Consider the following 20,073-nt stretch of genomic DNA (forward strand, 5'->3'; position numbering starts at 1 on the left):
TTTGGCACAAGCCTACCAGCAACTGTCCGTGGACGGGGCCACGGCAGATGGTCAGACCATTGTCACTCACAGGGGGGCTTTCAGGATTAAGCGCCTACAGTTCGGGGTTAGTGTAGCCCCAGGTCTTTTCCAGGGAGTGATGGAGCACACCCTCAAGGGCATCCCAGGGGTGTGCCCCTATTTCGATGATGTCCTCATAGCAAGGGAGTCAGTGGAGATTTTGGCAGAACGGCTTAAAGCCGTCCTTCAGTGTTTCCGTGAAGCGGGGCTGAAACTGAAATGGGAGAAATGCAAGATTGGGGTAGATTCAACCGAGTTCCTTGGTTTCTGCATCAATGCTGCAGGCATTCATCCGGCAGACTCCAAGCTCCAAGCAATTCAGCAGGCCTCCAGTCCAAAGTCTAAGGGGGAGCTTCAGGCCTTTTTGGGGCTTTTGAACATTTACCATGCCTTTCTTTCACACAAGGCCGCAGTGGCAGAGCCATTACACTGGCTCTTGGACAAAAAGGCACAGTGGCAGTAGACTAGCGTACATGAGAAAAGTTCACAGCAGTCAAATCACTCCTGTTTTCGAACTCAGTCCTCACCCATTTTAATGAAAGGTTGCCTGTCTGCATCGCTTGTGATACATCTCCATATGGGGTTGGGGCCGTATTGAGCCACTTGATGGCTGACAGGAGACAGACTCCCATCGCTTACTAGGACTCGGTGGAACGCAATTACGCACAAATAGACAAGGAGGCACTTCACGGACCACAAGCCACTTCTAGGGTTGTTCACCATGAACAAGCAGACACCTCAGATTTTATCTCCCCGAATGCTGAGGTGGTCTATCTTCCTTTCAGCCTACAGCTACAGACTGATTCATAAACCGGGCAGGGAAATGGGCCATGCAGATGGCCTTAGCAGGTTGCCCTGCCACACGTAGAGCCAGATCCCACTCTGGCTGCACACAACCTGGCTATCCAAGATTTGCCGGAGTCTCACCTTCACGCGGGGGGACGTAGCTGCTGAGACAGCCTCTGACAAGATGCTTAGCCGCGGGACTTCCGGTGGCTGTGCAGCGCCGGAGACAGCCTTTCCGGGCTGCCCGTGGCTCAGCTGTGTGTTTTTTCGCCCGAAACAGCGCCGATCAGCTGTTCGGGCGAATTTGAAGCCCCCTCCTCGGGAGAAGAGGAGGGGGTGAGGACCCAGGTAGGGGTCGAGTTCTCCGGGGCCGCCTGAGCTTGGAGCTTGGGCGGCTGAAGGATTGAACTCCCCCAAAGCCTGGGTTGCTCCCAGCTGGCCAGCGTCTCTGCTCCGGACTTCTTGGAGCAGAGCCAGGCGTCTGCGACCACCCCTGCCTGAAGAAAGGACTATGGATTAAAGGAGCAGGCAGAGCGGTACAAGAGGAAAAGGTGAAGAGGATTATTTTATTATACTCTCGAGCTTGATGGACTTTTTAAACTTTAAGTGAAAGTGCGTCACAATTGAAAAGTAAAAGTAAAAGATGGCGGCTAAACCTCCCCCTAAAACTCTTCGGAGTGGTGGATCTTCTCCGGTGCAACAATCATCATTACAGGCGTTGCACCCTCCTGATGTACTGACACCGAAGGACTTACGAGATGCACTGGATAAACATGCCCAGGTACTTTTGGAATCAATTAATCAATCAATTGGTGATAAATTTGCACAGATGGAGGAGAAATTGGAGAAACTGGAGGAGAGAATGGAAGAGAGGATGGAACAGAAGTTCAGCGTGATGAAGGTAGACATTTTGTCTTCAGTGCATAAAGTGGCGGAATGTGTGGAAGATTTAGATGAAAAAGTGGATGATTTGACCCAAAAGAACGCAATATTAGAAGCAAAAGTACGGGAGAATGAAAATTTAAGAGACAAAATGGAAAGGGAGTTAAGCCTTGCTCAATATTACCAGATGCAGTTTGCTGTTAGAATCAGAGGTTTAAAAGAGGATATTAAGGAAGATTTAAAGCAGCTGGTTTCTGAGGCTCTTGAAGTGGTATTGAACCAGCCAGCATCTGAAATAAGAGCAGCTATGGATAAAGTGTTCCGTGTGAATTCATGGATTGCCAGACAGAGAAAGTTGCCTAGAGATGTGGTGGTATACTTTGCAAAAAGAGAAATTAGAGATGAAGTTATACAAGCTGCCTATGATGCTAAAGTTGTGATTGCTGATCAAGAAGTCTTGGTTTTAAAAGAAATCCCTCCAAAGATTTTAAGGAGAAGGAAGGATTTTACATTTCTTGTGCAAGAGCTCAAGCAACGAGATATAAGGTTCAGATGGGAGATTCCAGACGGGCTGATGGTGATGCATGAAGGTAAAAGGTATCGGCTGATTACTGTGAAGCAAGCGCGTGATTTCTACAATAATGTCTTAAAAGCAACCCCATTAACACTTCTGGAAGCTGCAAAGGGATCTGGAGAAGGAGAACATCAAGAGGATGAAACAGAGGAAAATGGAGCTGGAGGAGATCAAGTTATAACTTCTTTGGATGATCCTAGAGAGCAAAGGGTAACGCGTGCTGCTTTAAAACGAGCAAAGAAAATAAAAGAACAAGACCAGCAAAAGTCCTCAGAATCTTTACAACGTACTCATAGCCAAGCAGTGGGAGGAGCACGGCCTAAAGAAGATAGTCCTATCAAAGCTGTGGTCCAAGAGCTTTGGGAGGATATGCATGGCAACTAAATTCCTAACCTGGAACGTTAATGGACTAAATTCACCACAGAAGAGGAAGAAAGTTTTTCAATATTTAAAACAATTTAAGACAGATGTTATATGTTTGCAAGAAACGCATATTAGAGTTTTGGATCAAAAGTATTTATCGAACTCGAAGTTGGGTACGCAATTTGTTGCTTCTGCAGAAAACAAGAAAAATGGAGTGGTTGTTTATGTTAAAAGTGCCTTAACAGCAGACTTAATTGAAGCAGACAAGCATGGAAGATATGTTATGATTGAGCTGCTGTTAGAAGGTAAAAAGACGCTTTTAGTTGGATTATATGCACCTAATCAACAACAAGATGACTTTTTTAGTTTACTTCACACAAAGCTTACCCAGTTGGATTATAAATCTTTTATTTTTATGGGGGACTGGAATGGTGTTTTGGATGTACAGTTGGACAAGGCTGGAGTTTTCAAGCGCACTCCAAGTCATGCTAGATTGCCTAAATCTTTTTTTGAAATGAAGGATGACCTGGAATTGCGAGATATTTGGCGTGAGAGACATTTGCAGGAGAAGGATTATACTTTTTATTCTGATAGACATCAATCTTTTTCGAGGATTGATTTTATTTTGTTGACTAATGATTTTTTTTGAGGACCAAAAAGGTGAAGATTTGTGCAAGAACTATCTCTGATCACAGTCCAGTTTGGTTAGAGATTGATAAGGAGATAAGAGACAGGCGCTCGTGGCGCGTAAATGAGAATTTGTTTAGAAATCAGAGAAATGTGGAAGAATGCAAACAGCGGATGAAGGATTTTTTTGAGATTACTATGTATAAGGGTACCTCTATGGATATGGTTTGGGATGCTAGCAAGGCCTATATGAGAGGGGTGTTGATATATATGAATAATAAACATAGACGTGCAGTGGAAACTAGAAGGAAAGAACTGGAGAATGAAATAAAGGAAAAAGAAAAGGCTTTGATTTTGAACCCAGAGGATGTGAAGACCAAGGAGGCTATTAGATTGCTAAGAGGACAATTTGATAAATTAATGGCTGATCAAGTGGCGACCAATCTGCGGTTTGCTAGGCATAATACTTTTTGCAACGCTAATAAACCAGGCAGATGGTTAGCTTATAGATTGAGGAAAAAACAAAGGGCTTCTAATATAGATAAGATTGAGTATAAAGGAAGGGTTGTGTTTCAACAGAATCTTATTAAGGATGCTTTTGTGGATTTTTATTCGAAATTATATGCTAAAGAGGAAATTAATGAAAAAGATATTGATATATATTTGGAGAATGCTAGCATCCCGGTTCTTACGCAAGTACAAAAAGAGGGGATTAATCAACTGATTACAGAAGAAGAAATTTTTACAGCAATTAAGGAATTGAAGGTGGATAAAGCACCAGGTACGGATGGCTTGACTGCGGCCTATTACAAAAATTTACAATTAGAGATGATAAAACCGTTAAAGGAACTGTTCCAGACGATCCAGAGGGGGGGAAAGGTGCCACCGTCTTGGAGAACAGCTTTTATTTCTTTGATTCCGAAGGAAGACCAAGATGCTACTCAAGTTAAAAACTATAGACCGATATCGCTTTTAAATACAGATTACAAGATATTTGCTAAGGTTTTGGCTAATAGACTGATGAGGGTTCTGCAACAGGTGATTCATGGGGATCAAACGGGGTTTATTAGTGGTAGGCAAATGAAAAGTAATGTGAGGCATATAGTTGATGTGTTAGAGTTTTTGGAAAGGAACAACCAGATCGCTGCGGTGCTAATTTTTTTAGATGCTGAAAAAGCTTTTGATCAATTGAATTGGAAATTCTTGTTGAAAGTTTTAGATAAAATGGATTTTGGGGAAAATTTTTTACAACCGATTAGGGCATTATATCAAAAACAAACTGCCCGAATTATAGTTAATAATAGCTTGACAGAAGCATGTAATATTGAGAAGGGCACAAGGCAAGGGTGTCTGTTATCGCCCTTGTTATTTGTGTTAACATTAGAGATATTATTGGTTAAAATTCGGAATTCGGAAAAAATTAAGGGGATACAAATTGGAGATCAGGACTATAGATTGAGAGCATTCGCAGATGATCTGGTTGTTACAGTGACCCAGCCAGAGAACTCTGTTGTGGACCTGATGGAGATAATAACACAATATGGGAAGGTTTCTGGATTTAAAGTTAATACACAGAAAACCAAAATTTTGGCTAGAAATATGACACTTTCGCAAAAGGCTCTCTTAGAAGGATTAACTGGATTTGAGATTGTTAAAAGGGTTAAATATTTGGGGGTGATTTTGTCGCCCTCTAATACAAAGCTATATAAAAATAATTATGAAAAACTATGGGGGAAAATTCAAAAAGAACTGGAGAGTTGGGAAAAGTTGCAATTGTCTTTGTTGGGACGGATTGCAGCAGTAAAAATGAATGTCCTGCCTAAATTTTTATTTTTATTTCAAATGATACCGATTCTTAAGAAAGATTCTAATCTGGAGGAATGGCAGCGAGGTATCAATAAATTTGTGTGGGCAGGGAAAAAGCCACGAGTTAAACTTAAGATTATGCAGGATACTCGTGAGAGAGGTGGCCTTAAATTGCCTAATTTTAAATTATATTATGAAGCTGCTGCATTAGTAGGAATAAGTGATTGGATTAATTTGACGCAAGGGAGGTTATTAAATCTTGAGGGCCATGATTTGTTGTTTGGCTGGCATGCATATTTGTTGTATGATAAGAAGGTAGACAACGTGTTTAGGGTGCATATTTTAAGACAGGCATTGCTGAGAGTTTGGAAGAAGTATAGACATAAGTTAAGTTGCAAGATACCATTGTGGGCAATTCCAAAACACGCAATAGAAAATATACATGCTGGCTTCAAACACGATGTGACTACGTACAAGGAGATCCTTAGCTTGGAAAGAAATGTTTGGTGTCTGAAATCATATAGCCTCTTGCGAGAAGAGAAGGTTGTTCAAAATTGGTTTCAATATATTCAGTTACGGGCCAGGTGGAAAGAAGACCAGAAAAATGGATTTACAATCACTGATGAAAATTTGATAAAGCAAATTAGAAATCAGGGACCCGCACATATCAAACGGATATATCTTGCATTGATAGAGATTGACTCAGAAACAGAGCTTGTTAAGGATTGTATGATAAAATGGGCCCAAAACATTCAGGAAGTTATCACAATGGACACGTGGGAAAAGATTTGGGTGAGGAACGTAAAATTTACTCAAGCTCAAAATCTAAGAGAGAACTTTTATAAAATGTTTTATAGATGGCATTTAGATCCTAAAAAGCTTGCAAGTATGTATCCGAATTATCAGCCTAAATGTTGGAGGTGCGGTGATGAAGATGCAACATATTTTCACATATGGTGGACATGTAAGAAGGTTAAGGCCTTTTGGACAAAAGTTTGGTGGAATAAGCAGAAGATTTTTAAACAGAGGATAAAGTTTTGTCCGCAATTTTTTTTGTTGGGAATAATTGCAGACGCTACAGTTGTGGACACCAAATTGATGTTGAACTTAATTACGGCAGCAAGACTTTTGATAGGCCAATATTGGAAGAAAGAGGAACTGCCGACTATAGAAGAGTGGACTTTAAAGGTTTCCGACCTGGCAGAGATGGCGAAGATTTCGGCCTATTTGAAAGACCATTCGCAAGAACGCTATATTATGGAATGGAGAAAATGGATTGAGTTTATCCAGAACAAGTATAGGGTTAAGAAGTTTTATGTAGCATTTGAATAAGTCTTCTTTCGTGTTTTTTTTTCTTTTCTTATTTTAGTTTCTTTTTATACATATTCAATATTACTAAGGCTTGTTTATCCTATATAAGCTAGAGAGTGATGGATTTTAGAGTTTATAGTTGTTAGTATATGATTGTTTATTATTGCTTTTTATATATATACCTTGTATTTAGCTCTGGGAAGTCGGGGGGGAGGGGGGGAGGTAGGGGGGGAGGAGGGGGGGAAGGGGGGATTTTTAAAGGAAAATTGTATTTTAAAACTTTTCAATAAAAAAAAAAGATGCTTAGCCGCGTGTTGAATTGGGTGCACACAGGATAGCCGGACAAATGTCCAGGGCCAGAATTCCAGAGTTTCCACATGAGGAAAGATGAGCTCTCAGCTCATAAGGGGTGCATTCTTTGGGGGAGTCGGGTCATAGTCCTGAGCTCGTTGAGGCCCAGGGTTTTAGAGTCGCTGCACGAGGGACATCCAGGAATAGTCCAGATGAAGGCACTCGTGAGGAGCTACCTCTGGTGCCCTGGGCTAGATAAAAATATTGAGGCCCAAGTACATGGCTGTTACAGTTGCCAGCAATCCAGGCCCAAGATGTCTCAAGCTCCTGTCCACCGATGGGAAGCCACACATGCACCGTGGTCAAGAATCCACATCGACTTTGCAGGGCCATTTCAGGGACAGCTATTCTTCATTGTGATGGACAGTCACTCCAAATGGTTAGAGGTCACACCAGTCCCAACTATGACTACTGCCAGGACCATCCAGCAACTGCGCAGGATCTTTGCAACACATGGGTTGCCAGACGTGCTGGTCTCTGACAGTGGGGCTCAATTTACCGCTGCAGAATATCAGTTCTTTCTCAGGGCTAACTTAATAAGGCATGCCACTTCGGCCCCCTTTCACCCAGCCACAAATGGCCAAGTGGAACGCATGGTCCGAACAACCAAAGAATCCTTAAAGAGGATCGTCACAGGGGACTGGAACCACAGGCTGGCAGACTTCTTACTCTGCCAACGCACAGCTCCCTGCACCTCAACGGCCAGAAGCCCAGCGGAACTGAGATAGGGCCGGCGCTTGATTACTAAGCTGGATCGGCTACACCCTGACCGAGTTGCCTTGGACACAGCACAGCCAAAACCACCGTGAAGTTTGCAAGTTGGTGACCGGGTTTGGGCCTGGAATTATGGTCACGGGGCATTGTGGGTGGTAGCTGTGGTTGCTAAGGTGTCAGGGCCACTTTCGTATGAAGTGGTCCTGGAAGATGGTCGAGTAATTCAACAGCACATAGACCACCTGCTTCGGAGGCTAGCGAACCAGTCCCTGGCTGAAGACTCTCAAGCGGGCCAACCAACAAATCTGCATGCGTTTCAATATCAACAGCCCAGTTGCAATTAGCACAAAAAATGTAGATCAGTTTCAAATAGATTTGAGACTGACTGGAAAATAGAAATACTAGCAGTGTGGAAATGTCTTATATATGCCTTTCCACAGGGAAAGTGTATAAGAAATACTTAAAAATCACCAAATAGGGCACACCGACTATTCTTTATAAACTACTTTAAATATTTTTTTTAAAAAGGAATATAATGGGAAATATTCATTACGAAAAATGAAGTTAAATGAAATGGTATGTCAGATGTACTGTAGTATATAGTAACAAAAGAAAATGTAATCTTACTATTAGCAAATCATGGGGAAGGGGATATAAATAGGAAATGCAGATGAGGTTTAATTTACAAATATTATACGCTGTGTAATTAGAATGAATTCTGTTTTACAAGAGGAAAACATTCCAAAAGATGCTTTACTTGGGCAGTATACCAACATAAAGTTTTTCTTTATTTGAAGCTCACCCCACACCCCATCTCATTTTAATCAAAAGAATAATAATTTGTCTTATATTGTAAAGAGGTCTCTTTATAAATGGAATAGAATAGGATTACACTAAACATGTTTAATATCTCTCATCATCTCTTTTTGGCTCTTTAAATAATTTTATTATCCAGAAGAACTTTCTATTTTCAAAAAAAGCTGTGAAGCAGAAGTGAAGGAAAACAAGATTTCAGTTTTAGATATCTGTGAGCATTGTGTGGCTTTTCCTTGCTTTGAGTAAACACCCACCTCAACTTATAACAAATATCACTCAAAGTTAACTGAATGATTACAAATGGACATATAAAATTTAATTGATCTTGCCTTACCGCAAATATTCAATTACACAGACACATAAAAGCAAACATGGGCAAAATCACTTCAATTGAACTCTACAAATATGGCTATGGCTAAAAGCCCCGTGTCCCACAAAATAAATCAACAGTTTAATTCATACATTACATATAAATATAACCATGAGTGCATTCATTCTTAATAGAGAAACATCTTATATTTACTCATTTTTATCTGTAGCAAAACCTCAATTTTCTACAAAAGACAGAAACTGTCATGCATGTTTACAGATACAAAAATTCTCTTGATACAATATATTCCTTCCAATTCTGAATTATTAATGAGAGCATATTCAGTTTTCATCAACAAGATCTATTTAATCTTTAATCTGTAAATGCATGATTATTTACAGTTACTAGAGTTTATTAAAATTATTAGGTTTTTCTTTTAGGAAGGATTCTTTTTGGGTTTGCTTCAACATACACAATCTGTTCAACATTTCTCAGGATTCTATTGCTATGCAATATACATAATACTAATAATAATTATTATAATAGTGGTAATAAGAACTGCACACAATAGACAAAGAAATCAAATAGCAAAGAGCCTAAGTGTTCAAAATTCCAGACAAAACTATGTGCTAGCTAGCCTGTTGAAGAACTAACCTTCTCAGCTTCAAGCTGTCTCAGTATTGCAATTTGCATTATCCTAGCCAACATGTCAGGAGGTTGGGGAAGGCTGTGACAGAAAAGTCATGAGCCAGCCAACAATGCAGGTTTATCACTTGAATGCCATTTTGAAATGAGCTTCATGTGGATGTTTTTTCTCTCTGCTATTATTAATGTTTATATTTGCCCAAAATATTTTTGAGCCCTATAAAAGACATTCAAAGTGATTAATAAAAGCAATATACAAACCTAACCATATTAAATAAAGTAGGAGTCTGACCATAAGGAATCAAGAGTAAATGTAAGGTCACATATCTTGGCTTAGGATATTCATAGATATCATGATCAATACTTTGAATAATATTGCAAAATAAACATGTAGCCCAAATAAAAAGAAATAACAAGTAGCCTATTGGCTAGTTGTAGTAGGTAATGTCTGTCTCCTGATTGACTACATCAGTTTCTCCTCAAAACATATACTGAATTCATTTCACACCTGTGCAACTAGCACTGGTATTGCAGTGTGGGTGGACTCCATTAGGAATCCCATTATTCTGTCTGGCTCACATATTGTCTTAAGTTATGTTTTTTGTAATAACTTTTTGTTGACTAAATTACAGTCTTCTTAAACTGCCATTTTGGGTTTGCACAGCTTGGAAATCCCTGCACAAAACACACTACTTAATGTCCTAACCTGTTAAATGAACCAGCATTATTGTTTGCTAGCAGCTTGCCGAGCTTATTTTTGGAAGCATCTATGCCATAGATCTTGCAAATGGACTCTAATTTATAATGGAAAATGATGAGAAAACAATCTCTGTTTCATGTATTAAAGTGGTAGGCACCTACATTTTGGAACAAAGAAAATAATAGTGTTTGAAATTGCAGTGAGAATTGAAGCCCAAAGTCACTAATAACCCGTTTTGATGCTTAATGCTTCTTTAACTATAATCATTGGGTAGATGAGCTAGTTTCATATCATAATAAAAAGAAATTAAATAAAGTATGCAAAAATGTCCTTTTACCTATTTTCACTTACAAGAGATTGAATATGCTCAACAAAAATTTAATTTAGCACCAAGATTGCTTTTCTTAGTGATATATTTATATACATATAGCCTTTTCAGGTTGGCTTCACCGTATGCTTTGTGTTATGCACGCACATAGATATCTAATCATACCACTGTATACCCTGAATATTATATAATATAATCTATGTACACATTTACAACCCTTCAAAATACACTGCACTTATATATACATATATTTCATCAGTGGGCTACACATAGTTAAAGAAAGTTCTTCACAAAGCAAGAAACAAGAAATTGTAGCAGAAAATTATAGTCTCATGCTCTGGGCAGCTGTAAACATCGCAACAATCCAGTCCTACACTTTTCTGAAACTCCTATAAGCACCAAAGAGTTTGGAGGTTCTGAGCTGATAAAGAAACTTACACACATATTTAATGGATATGGGAATGTGTTGATAATATAACAAGTTCGTTTTAATTGTGCTTTGGTTATATATGCAAATTCCATTTTTTAAAAAATAAAATAAAATAAAAGTCTATTCTTCTGTTTCAAGTGCAGTGTTGCAGCCAAATGGCCTGATTTATCAATTGATAATTCTTATTTATTTATTTATTTATTTAAAAAAGGTATTCTTGTTTGGAAAAATAAAATGACTTCTTCCTTAAAAACACATTTACATCCTGAGGACAAAAACAAGAGGTTTTGTATTTAGAGCCTTCACTGAAAGATCCCACAAGGAGCCCAACAAATTAGGTTTCAGATTTCAGTAAGAGTGAGTTTGTAAGTTCCAGCAGCTTCTTCTATCTGTAACTGGAAGGTGTCTTCATTGGAATAATGCTTCACAATATTATCATCCATATTCACTAAAATACTAAGAAAAAAATGGGATATTAAGAACAGGACATATCACAGCTGAACCAAAAACTGTCAGAATCAAAACAAGTTAAGCATCTTTGGACCTACTTTCATAATCAGCAGAATATTCTGATTAGCCTAGCAAAGTAACGCACATTTCTCAATGAGCAAATTATATTATATTAAGCAAAGACTTTGTACTTTCCACTTAACAAGACAGAAAATGCCAGTATAGACTAGTTTCTAAGCAAGCCATGGAGGCAATTTAATCAGTCCAAAGCAGTATAAGTCTATTAGCCAGAAACCTTGAAAACGTTAAGACATTAAGGTAAATGTCATAACTTCTATAGGTATCAACCTTTTTTTTTAACCTCGTGGAGCCTATCCTGTTTTAGTTCACTGTAAATAAAAAGGTCATTTGCAAACTATAAACAAGCTTAAATTTCAGAATCAAAATTCTGAAAGCTCAAAGATCTCTTAGAAATGTAAGAAGTGTTCTAGGGGTGTGGGGTATAGAAAAGGTTGGGAACCACCTATGGGCTGTGGCCCACTACTGGGTTGTGGTCTCTTGCCCACCAGGCCATGTGAGTGGCTGGTCAGTGTGTGTGTGTGTGTGTGTGTGTGTGAGTGAGTGTGTGCGCGCGTGCAGTTCTCCTTTGGCTGGCACTAGCCGAGGCATGAGCCATGAGCCTTGCACCGGCGTTAGTCAAGCTATGAGCCTTACGCTGGTGCTATCCGAGCCATGTGCCAGCACTAGCAGCTCCATTTACAGAGCATGCATGCTCACGACCCTGTTCGTGCACACGCACACGCAGTCACATTAGCGTGTATACACATGCACACACAAAGGTGCTTGCCCCTTCCTTTCCCACCAGGCCACCCACCCAGAAAGGTTGGGGACCCCTGGTCTAAGGCAATCTTTTAATTCCTGGAACAGATAAAACAAAAATTTGCACATGTCAATTGAAAAAGGCGTTGTTTGCTACAAATGTGCTCTTTTTCTGTTGTAACCTAATATCCAAGCTATTAAAAATACCTTATTTGAAAAATTAAATCACAGTAAACTAAGTAAAATGATTAATATCTATATTGAACCCTACTTTATTGGAATCTATCAGCAGATAGATTAAAATCAGTGTAGGAAAATTTCTTACAAAATGTTATTGAGGAAGAAGATTAGAACAAGAGTTGGATTTCTAAGTCCATATTCTCATTCCCTGCCTAGATTAGAGAAAATTATATCAAAATGATTTGCGCATTTTGCATGACTCCAACAAAAGAGCAAGAGAGAATTAAAGATAAATCTCTGCTCAGATACAATAATGAGAGGAACATATTTTCATTTGTATGGAGTATACCCAAGGATTAGAAACTTGGGGGCTTAAAACTACCATAATAGAAATGGGTGAAATCATCAATCAGGAAATCAAAGTATAACCACAGTTAACTTTGAGGAGAATATTAATTGGTGATAACCACAAAATTGGAGGCCCATAATGTTATTCTTAAATGGACTTTGACATATAGTGATGGCAGAAAATATCCATTAGTTATACCCTCAAACCGGACACCTTAAACCATATTCCATTTTTTAAAATATGGCAAAAGATGTGGTTCTTTTCATTAATTTTTGGGAAAAACCCTCTCTGGCAAAGAGCTGCTTTTGTTATACTCAGATATGGAAAAGTAGGTTCAGTTCTAGAAAAGTTCTAGAAGTGTAGGTAATGTTCTGCTTTAAAAATGTTTGTAATTTATACAACCTTTAAAACAATGGAAACAGAATATCAGACTATTTTGTATCTTGTAAATACATTTCACGTTAACTTACTTTGGTTAATTAATAATTATTGTTAATAATTATCGATAATCAGTCATAGCTTATTAATAATAATTAAATTCATCAATTACAAAGGCTATTCCCTCTCACAATACTTTTTGTTATAACCAAATTTCTGGCTTTTTGAGAACTTCACGGTATGTGCAGTCTGCCTTAAATACAAAACTCCCAGTTTGCTAAGTAAATAATTTGATATTATGAAAGTAGATGCAAGCTGCTGCCACCCTTCCTTTTCAAGGAAAATGGAGAAGATACAGATTGAGGGAAGTGAGAAGCTGGCTGTATGCAAGATGAAAAGTATAAAAACCGCACACCTATTGAAAAATTTAATTTATGTATACTCACCCTTTTTTACATTTCTTGAAGACTTTTCCTATTTTGTCCAAGGGGACATCATATTTGTCAGATATCTAAATATAAAAATCAAATTAAAAAGGTGAAATCTTTGAACCACAGAAGGGAAAATACTTTTATACGATACACAACAGCAGGATTACTTGCCAATACCTATGATAAAATGTACATTAGAACTGAAATCATGATTTAAATTCCCATCACATATAGCAAAAAAAGAGCACGATATAAATATTCTCATATGCTGTCATTGACTATTTTTATTGATTTGTATTTGTATTGTATCTCACTTTTATTATTTTTACAAATAACTCAAGGCAACGAACATACCCAGCATACCTCCCTTCTCCTATTTTTCCCACAAGACCAACCCTGTGAGCTAGGTTGGACCAAGAGAGAATGAATGGCCCAAAGTCACACAGCTAACTTTCACGGAAATCGTTCTGACTTTGTGAGTTCATTCTTATTAGAACAGAAATTTCTGGAGGAATGGTTGTATCCAGGGCTTTTTTGTCATAGAACGCTCAGAACGGAGTTCCAGCACCTTTTTTGGATGGAACCTTGTAGGGTAGGCAAGGTGGGTTGTATGGCACCTTTTTCTTTTACAAAAAAAGCATTGGTTGTATCTACGTCTTATCGGGTCATGCATCAAGCCAGCCCATATTTAACAATATCTAGTTTACAAATCATAGTTTCAGACTCTGGTCTCCTCACCGATCACAAATTATGGCCTCCCAAGTCAGAGAACAGACTGAATTAAGCAAAATTCTTTAGCTGCAATTTGGTGTGATATCTGAACTGAACTAATCTCTGACATATACTGTTGAATTTCTCAACAACTGTGCACAACACATTAACAATAGTATCTGTCTCAAAGTCTACATATAACTAAATAAATAACTAAATTAATTCAAAATGTTCAGTTATCTTGAATTTTACACAAAGCTGAATATTTGACATTAATTTAATCCATAATTTTTGTTTCACCATTTCTAATAAATCTGTTTCTGGAGGGCATTTCACATGACTAAAAATTTCAAGCAAGGGATTCCTCTTACAAAAAAGGAAATGATACAGTCATAAGAAAAGTGAATTCTTTCCACCAATGAATTACAGGACGTTTTCCAGATTCACCTTTTCCTACTGTTATAACCACAAGAATTGTGGCAAAAGTATTGTTATTGCGAGCCGCCCAGAGTTGCTTAAGATGGGTGGCCATATAAATCTTTTAAATAAATAAATGACTTGGACAATTTCATAAACTTTTCAGTTAGCAATCCTTGGAGCAATTCTGAATAGTGTCATTCAACAAGAGAATTGGATACAGGTAGTCTTTGACTTACAACAGTTCATTTAGTGACCGTTTGAAGTTACACCACTAAAAAAGTGACTTATGACCATTTTTCACACTTATGATCATTGGAGCATCCCTGTGGTCATGTGATCAAAATTCAGATGTTTGGCAACTGACTCGTATTTATGACGGTTTCAGCGTCTCAGGGCCCTGTTATCACCTTCTGACAAGCTAAGTCAATGGGGAGGCCAAATTCACTTAAGAACTGTTACTAATTTAACAACTGTAGTGATTCAGTTAACAACTGTGACGAGGAAGGTCGTAAAATGAGGCAACAACCAATGTTTCACTTAGCAACATAAATTTTGGGTTCAATTGTGGTCATAAGTCAAGGACTACCTGTACCCTTTCTGATGCATGGAACCCTCATAAAGTGAGATGAATGGAGGGGAGTACTGATTGGCTTCCACGGAGAACCCATCTCAGTGTCCTGTTTTCCCCACCCCCACCCCATTAGAGGTCCTGGATTACTATGAGAACTGAGAAAATAAGTGCAAAATGCCATTCTGATGTTGTGCTAATTGCATCTGAAAAACTTTAGGAGCATTTTTGTTAAAGCCAGTGGGTAATATCAAGCAAATCTCTATGACTAACACTTAGTTTGCACAAAGAATGATCACGCAATATATTGACAAATGTAAAAGCAGCAGATACATAGAGCTAATACAGTTAATTCTCCAGGATGGCTTTCCGTCTTCATCTCCACCCAGACCAGGGGTAGGCGACCTTGGCTCTTTTATAACTTGTGGACTTCAACTCCCAGAATTCCATGCTGGCTCAGGAATTCTGGGAGTTGAAGTCCACGAGTCATAAAAGAGCCAAGGTTACCTATCCCTGACCCAGACACATCCAAACTGACTATCTGTTATTTTATAGACAGACTTCTGGCAGCTAAATCCTGTCCACAGGGGTTCTGTATCAATTTCAGAAAAAGTATAGGGTTTGGGAACAGGGTCAGATCAGAGAGTCAGATTCAACTCTAAAACCAACATTCTAGAACTCAGTCCTGTTAAACTTACTGAATACCAAGTACTGGTAAATATGTACCAGTCCAGTGAAAGTAGCCTAAATAAAGCTTTTCTTATATATCTCCCATGTTAACAACTTAGCCATTTTTTTAAAATTTTCAGTTTTTCATTGATTCTGTCTTTTTTATAGTAGAATTTACATATACCTATGACCATGAAGATGCATATGCAAAAAATGTCTTCATCCAGTTTTGCAGCATGGGATAGAGATAAAAGAAAGAGAAATAAAATGTATACTTTAAAAATGTAATGAAATGTGATGAAACTGTGATGAACATATAATTCAATTTACAATATACATTTCTTGATAATAAATGCTAAATTTGGGGTGGAAAAAGTTACATTTCTGAAACTTGCAGTTACAGAAGTTGCTTGCCAAACAGAATTCATTTTCTAAGGAAAGTGAAAATTCAGACAACTAAATTTTCTCCAGATAAAAACCACTTCTTGGATGATCAATATGACTGAATACAATCTGTAGGTCTTCTAAAAATTACATTGGTGCCCTGCCCTGCTCTCAGAGGGCTGTGTGGATTAAAAGTATTACCAGTACTTTGTCTTGTTCCTTCTAATCTCTGCATATGTGTCTTCTTCACAAAGTATGTTAGCATAGATAGAGTGCTAGAAAGAAATTGGTTTAGCCTGTCTGGTTTATATATCAATTAGAAAAATCTAAAATTATTCTCTAGTCTTTGTATTTCCTCCCAAATGTGCATTTGGCTTAACAAGTGAATAAGTAACATTACCTACCAATGAAAATAGATGCCCAGCAAAATTAAAATTAAGTACTGTAAATATATACCCATCATTCTATTTCCTTTTGGGATAGGCAATCTTAGGCCACATACAGAACAGAGAGAGAAAAATAGTACACCAATGAAAATAAGGTGTGAAGTGAGAAAAAGAAAATGAAATATAACAAAATATAGTTAATATTTACTTTTTTATTTTTTTATTTTTTATTTTTATTACATTTATATCCCACCCTTCTCCGAAGACTCAGGGCGGCTTACAAGCTTAGCAGTAGCCTTCATTCTATGTATATGCCTGCTTGTTAGGGCTTTCACACACACACCAAGCGGCATTATTACAAAGTCAGCTTATTGCCCCCAACAATCTGGGTCCTCATTTTACCTACCTCGGAAGGATGGAAGGCTGCGTCAACCTCGAGCCTGGTGGGATGCGAACCTGCACTAATTGCAGGCAGCTGGTGTTACTTAAGGAGGCATTAGCCCACTGCTCCACCAAGGCTCATTCTTAATCAATTCTTATTAAGACTTTCTCATTCTTTTCCTGAAATCCTTCCATTTCCATTCTAAGACATTTATTCACACATTGGATTACTAAATTGCAACTCTGAAAGACTTTATTTCAGGCTGAGTTGAATTTAGCTGAATCACCAACAATACCCTTTACTATACTTGTCCATCTCTTTCTATCCTTGCAAACTACCCTTGCATCTACCTTGCATCTACTACAATATTCACATTAACCATCTTTCGAATTTTAAATTTATTATTTCCCTCTTTCTCTCCTCATCCCCATTCAGTCATGACTCCTGTTTCTTCCGTTCTTTGTTTGATTTGCAAATCGAACCTCTCGCACTCTCTCTAAATGTTCAAACATCAGTTATTTTTTATTTAATAATTCATAGGCCGCCTATCTCATATACATGACTCTGGGCAGCTAACCATTAAAAGAGAGTAAAAACAATAAAAACTACCAAAATTAAAGCAACAAAGTAGCATAAGAATAGCCCTTGAACAGCCTTATAAACACAAACTAATCATGAAACAGGCATGGCTCTGAAATGTTTCTGTATCGATCACTCACTTTTTTGTTTTCAATCTATATTCATTCAACACTCATTCATTATTGATATAATTCTTAAGTACACCATTCCACTTTATTCAACTCTTATGTTTCTGCTCGCATACCCAGCCAATGTTATATTGTTATACTGTATAACATTACAATTGTTATACTTCCATTAAATAGCGTGAGTCGAAGCACAAATCCCTATTTTCCATATGCCACAATTAGCACCAGGCAGTCCTATAAATATTGACTTCTGTCTTCCATTATGGTTATAGTCAATTAAGGTTTTCACATAGTAATTCTTTTTAGGAAGATAGAGCACTGTTTTCCTGGCCATCCATAAACACACTAGTAGTCAGGTTCAAATGTTATCCCAAGCGTGCTTATACGTTTCTATGCAAGATAGGATATTCCAGCTAGAAATAATACTGTTGCTTGAATCCCACCAACTAGAAGGTGCATGTTCTATGCCAGAGGTCCCCAACCTTTGGGGCACCAGGGACCGGTTCTGTGGAGAAAGGTTTTTCCATGGACGGGAAAGTGCATGGTTTTGTGTGCTGCCTGCATCCCGCGGATGGGTTTTTGCTTATTTGTGCAGACCGGTTGCTGGTATGCCGTGCCCCGATACCGGCCCATGGACCAGGGGTTGGGGACCCCTGCTCTATGCTAACACACAATAAGAATGGAAGTCCAAATTTTTTGTAAGAATTCAAGCACTTGAAATCCTACACTTAGAAAGAATACAGTAGCTATTTAGATTAAGTACAAAGAAGAAGATATGTAGGTTTCTCCATTTTTTTCTTCAAGTATGATAATAAAAATCCTTACAACTTACAGCTTCGATAAGACCTTTCAGAGATGGAACTTTAAGCATAAGTGCATCAAATACTTCTTCTGATTCTTTCCGGACATACAACAACACTAAAAGAAAGGTGAAAAAAGCAAATAAAATAAAATAAAATAAATTATAAACACTATTTTCTCTGTTTGCCAAAAGCAGGTGACAAAATGTACAAATAGTACGTTTAATATTGCACTGGCCTTATTTTGCTTTGACAAAGCAAGGCAGAATACAGTATATACACACCCTTTCCCAATGCTTAGTTAAACACACTCCAGATTATGTCACCACAGTACAGTATAGAATAGTCTGGCCTCTAGTCCCCTGTAAATTAACCTCCACTGCCGCTGTCAGCAGGCAGAACGTTTGTTCTGAACAATGAGCCAATTAACACTCTGGTACTTGATTTTTTTTCTTCAGTTTGTTCAGTGGTTCCTCAAATATACTGAAGGGAATTGATTGTGCAAAGGAGGATGGGATTTAGAAGTCAAGCCACTGCTATATTTAAGTCCGGTTTTTTAAAAAAAACAAAACTAAAAACACATAAAAGATTGTGAAGGAAGAGCTCAGTGCTTCCAACTTATTGCTATTCATTCTTCCATTATTAATATATTACGTGCGTTTTAACATTGCCTAGACAATTAACAAGGACTTTGTGTTATCACGGAATAAACTGTAGAGATTAAATACCTTACTGATCTTTAATAATGTAAACATAAATATTTTTTAAGTTAGGGAAAAAAACCTTTAAACTTCTACTTACTTTCAAAAGAAAATATTCCCTGTAAGAAAAAGTGATGCCTGGCAGTAATCTAGGATGGAGTTGAACCTTCTGACAATCAGAAGTCTCACTAAATTAATCCAGTTAAACACAATTATCATGTGCTTACATTTTTTCCCCCTTCTGTCAAGTTAGACTTGCAACTCAGCAACAGAGGGGGAGGAGTCTCTACAGGATATAACCATGTTTTAGGGGAGAGTGGCAGCATCTGTACCCTTGCTCCATTAGGACAAGAATCATGTGCCAGTAGACGGCCTAAAGAGGTTCAACATACCGTACAAGGGACTCTACAATTATGCTGCTATACTTCAATTCGTATTTTGAAGAAACACACTAGTTAATTAACATGTGGCTAAGAGTACAGGAATCTGCTTTATGCTGAATTAAAACGTTGGCCCATCTAGTCCAGTGTTTTTCAACTTGGCAACTTCCAGATGTGTGGACTTAACTCCTGACTCCCCAGAATTTCTCAGATGGCATGTTAGCTAGGGAATTCTGGGAGCTGAACTCCATACATCTTGAAGTCAACAAGATTGAAAAATACTGACAGACGAGTGTAATATTGTCTAACCCGACAGGCATTGTTTGCCAGGTATAAAAAAAAAGCTTTCCTAGCCTTACCAGGAAAAACTGAGGATTTTCCCCCTCTTGTAGTTAGATACTCAAATAAATTAGAATGTAATCAGGCTTTGCTTTTCTTTACAATTTTTGTATCTTGTTCTGAATGAGATGAGACTAAGCTCACTTAAAGCCAGAAAGTTCAACGTAATATATTGATTAGTCCTCAATTTACTTCTCCCAAACAACTGATATCAAAGTCCTCTTTGCTCTGTATGATAGCATAATCTAAATCATAGGTGTGCTACTGTTATATTAACAACATGTCAATCAACAAGGGCGAGTTCAAAACTCCAAAG

General features: G+C 38.0%; 1 protein-coding gene across 3 annotated transcripts in view; it reads right to left on the bottom strand.

Annotated features, from left to right (window-relative positions):
* Positions 1–8,300: 8,300 nt before the first annotated feature.
* GRHL1 (grainyhead like transcription factor 1) overlaps positions 8,301–20,073 on the bottom strand; it is a 65,379-nt gene continuing 53,606 nt past the window's right edge. For all 3 annotated transcript variants that reach the window (XM_083378810.1, XM_083378811.1, XM_083378809.1), the window contains exons 14-16: positions 18,370–18,455; positions 13,326–13,390; positions 8,301–11,159 (exon numbers count right to left, since the gene is read on the bottom strand). In XM_083378810.1, coding sequence (XP_083234936.1) covers positions 11,045–11,159; positions 13,326–13,390; positions 18,370–18,455 — 266 coding nt within the window. In that variant the 3' untranslated portion in view covers positions 8,301–11,044. The remainder of the gene's footprint in view (positions 11,160–13,325; positions 13,391–18,369; positions 18,456–20,073) is intronic.

The sequence above is a fragment of the Vipera ursinii genome (genome assembly GCF_947247035.1).
Source record: "Vipera ursinii genome assembly, chromosome: 1".
In the NCBI taxonomy this organism is placed as follows: Eukaryota; Metazoa; Chordata; class Lepidosauria; order Squamata; family Viperidae; genus Vipera; species Vipera ursinii.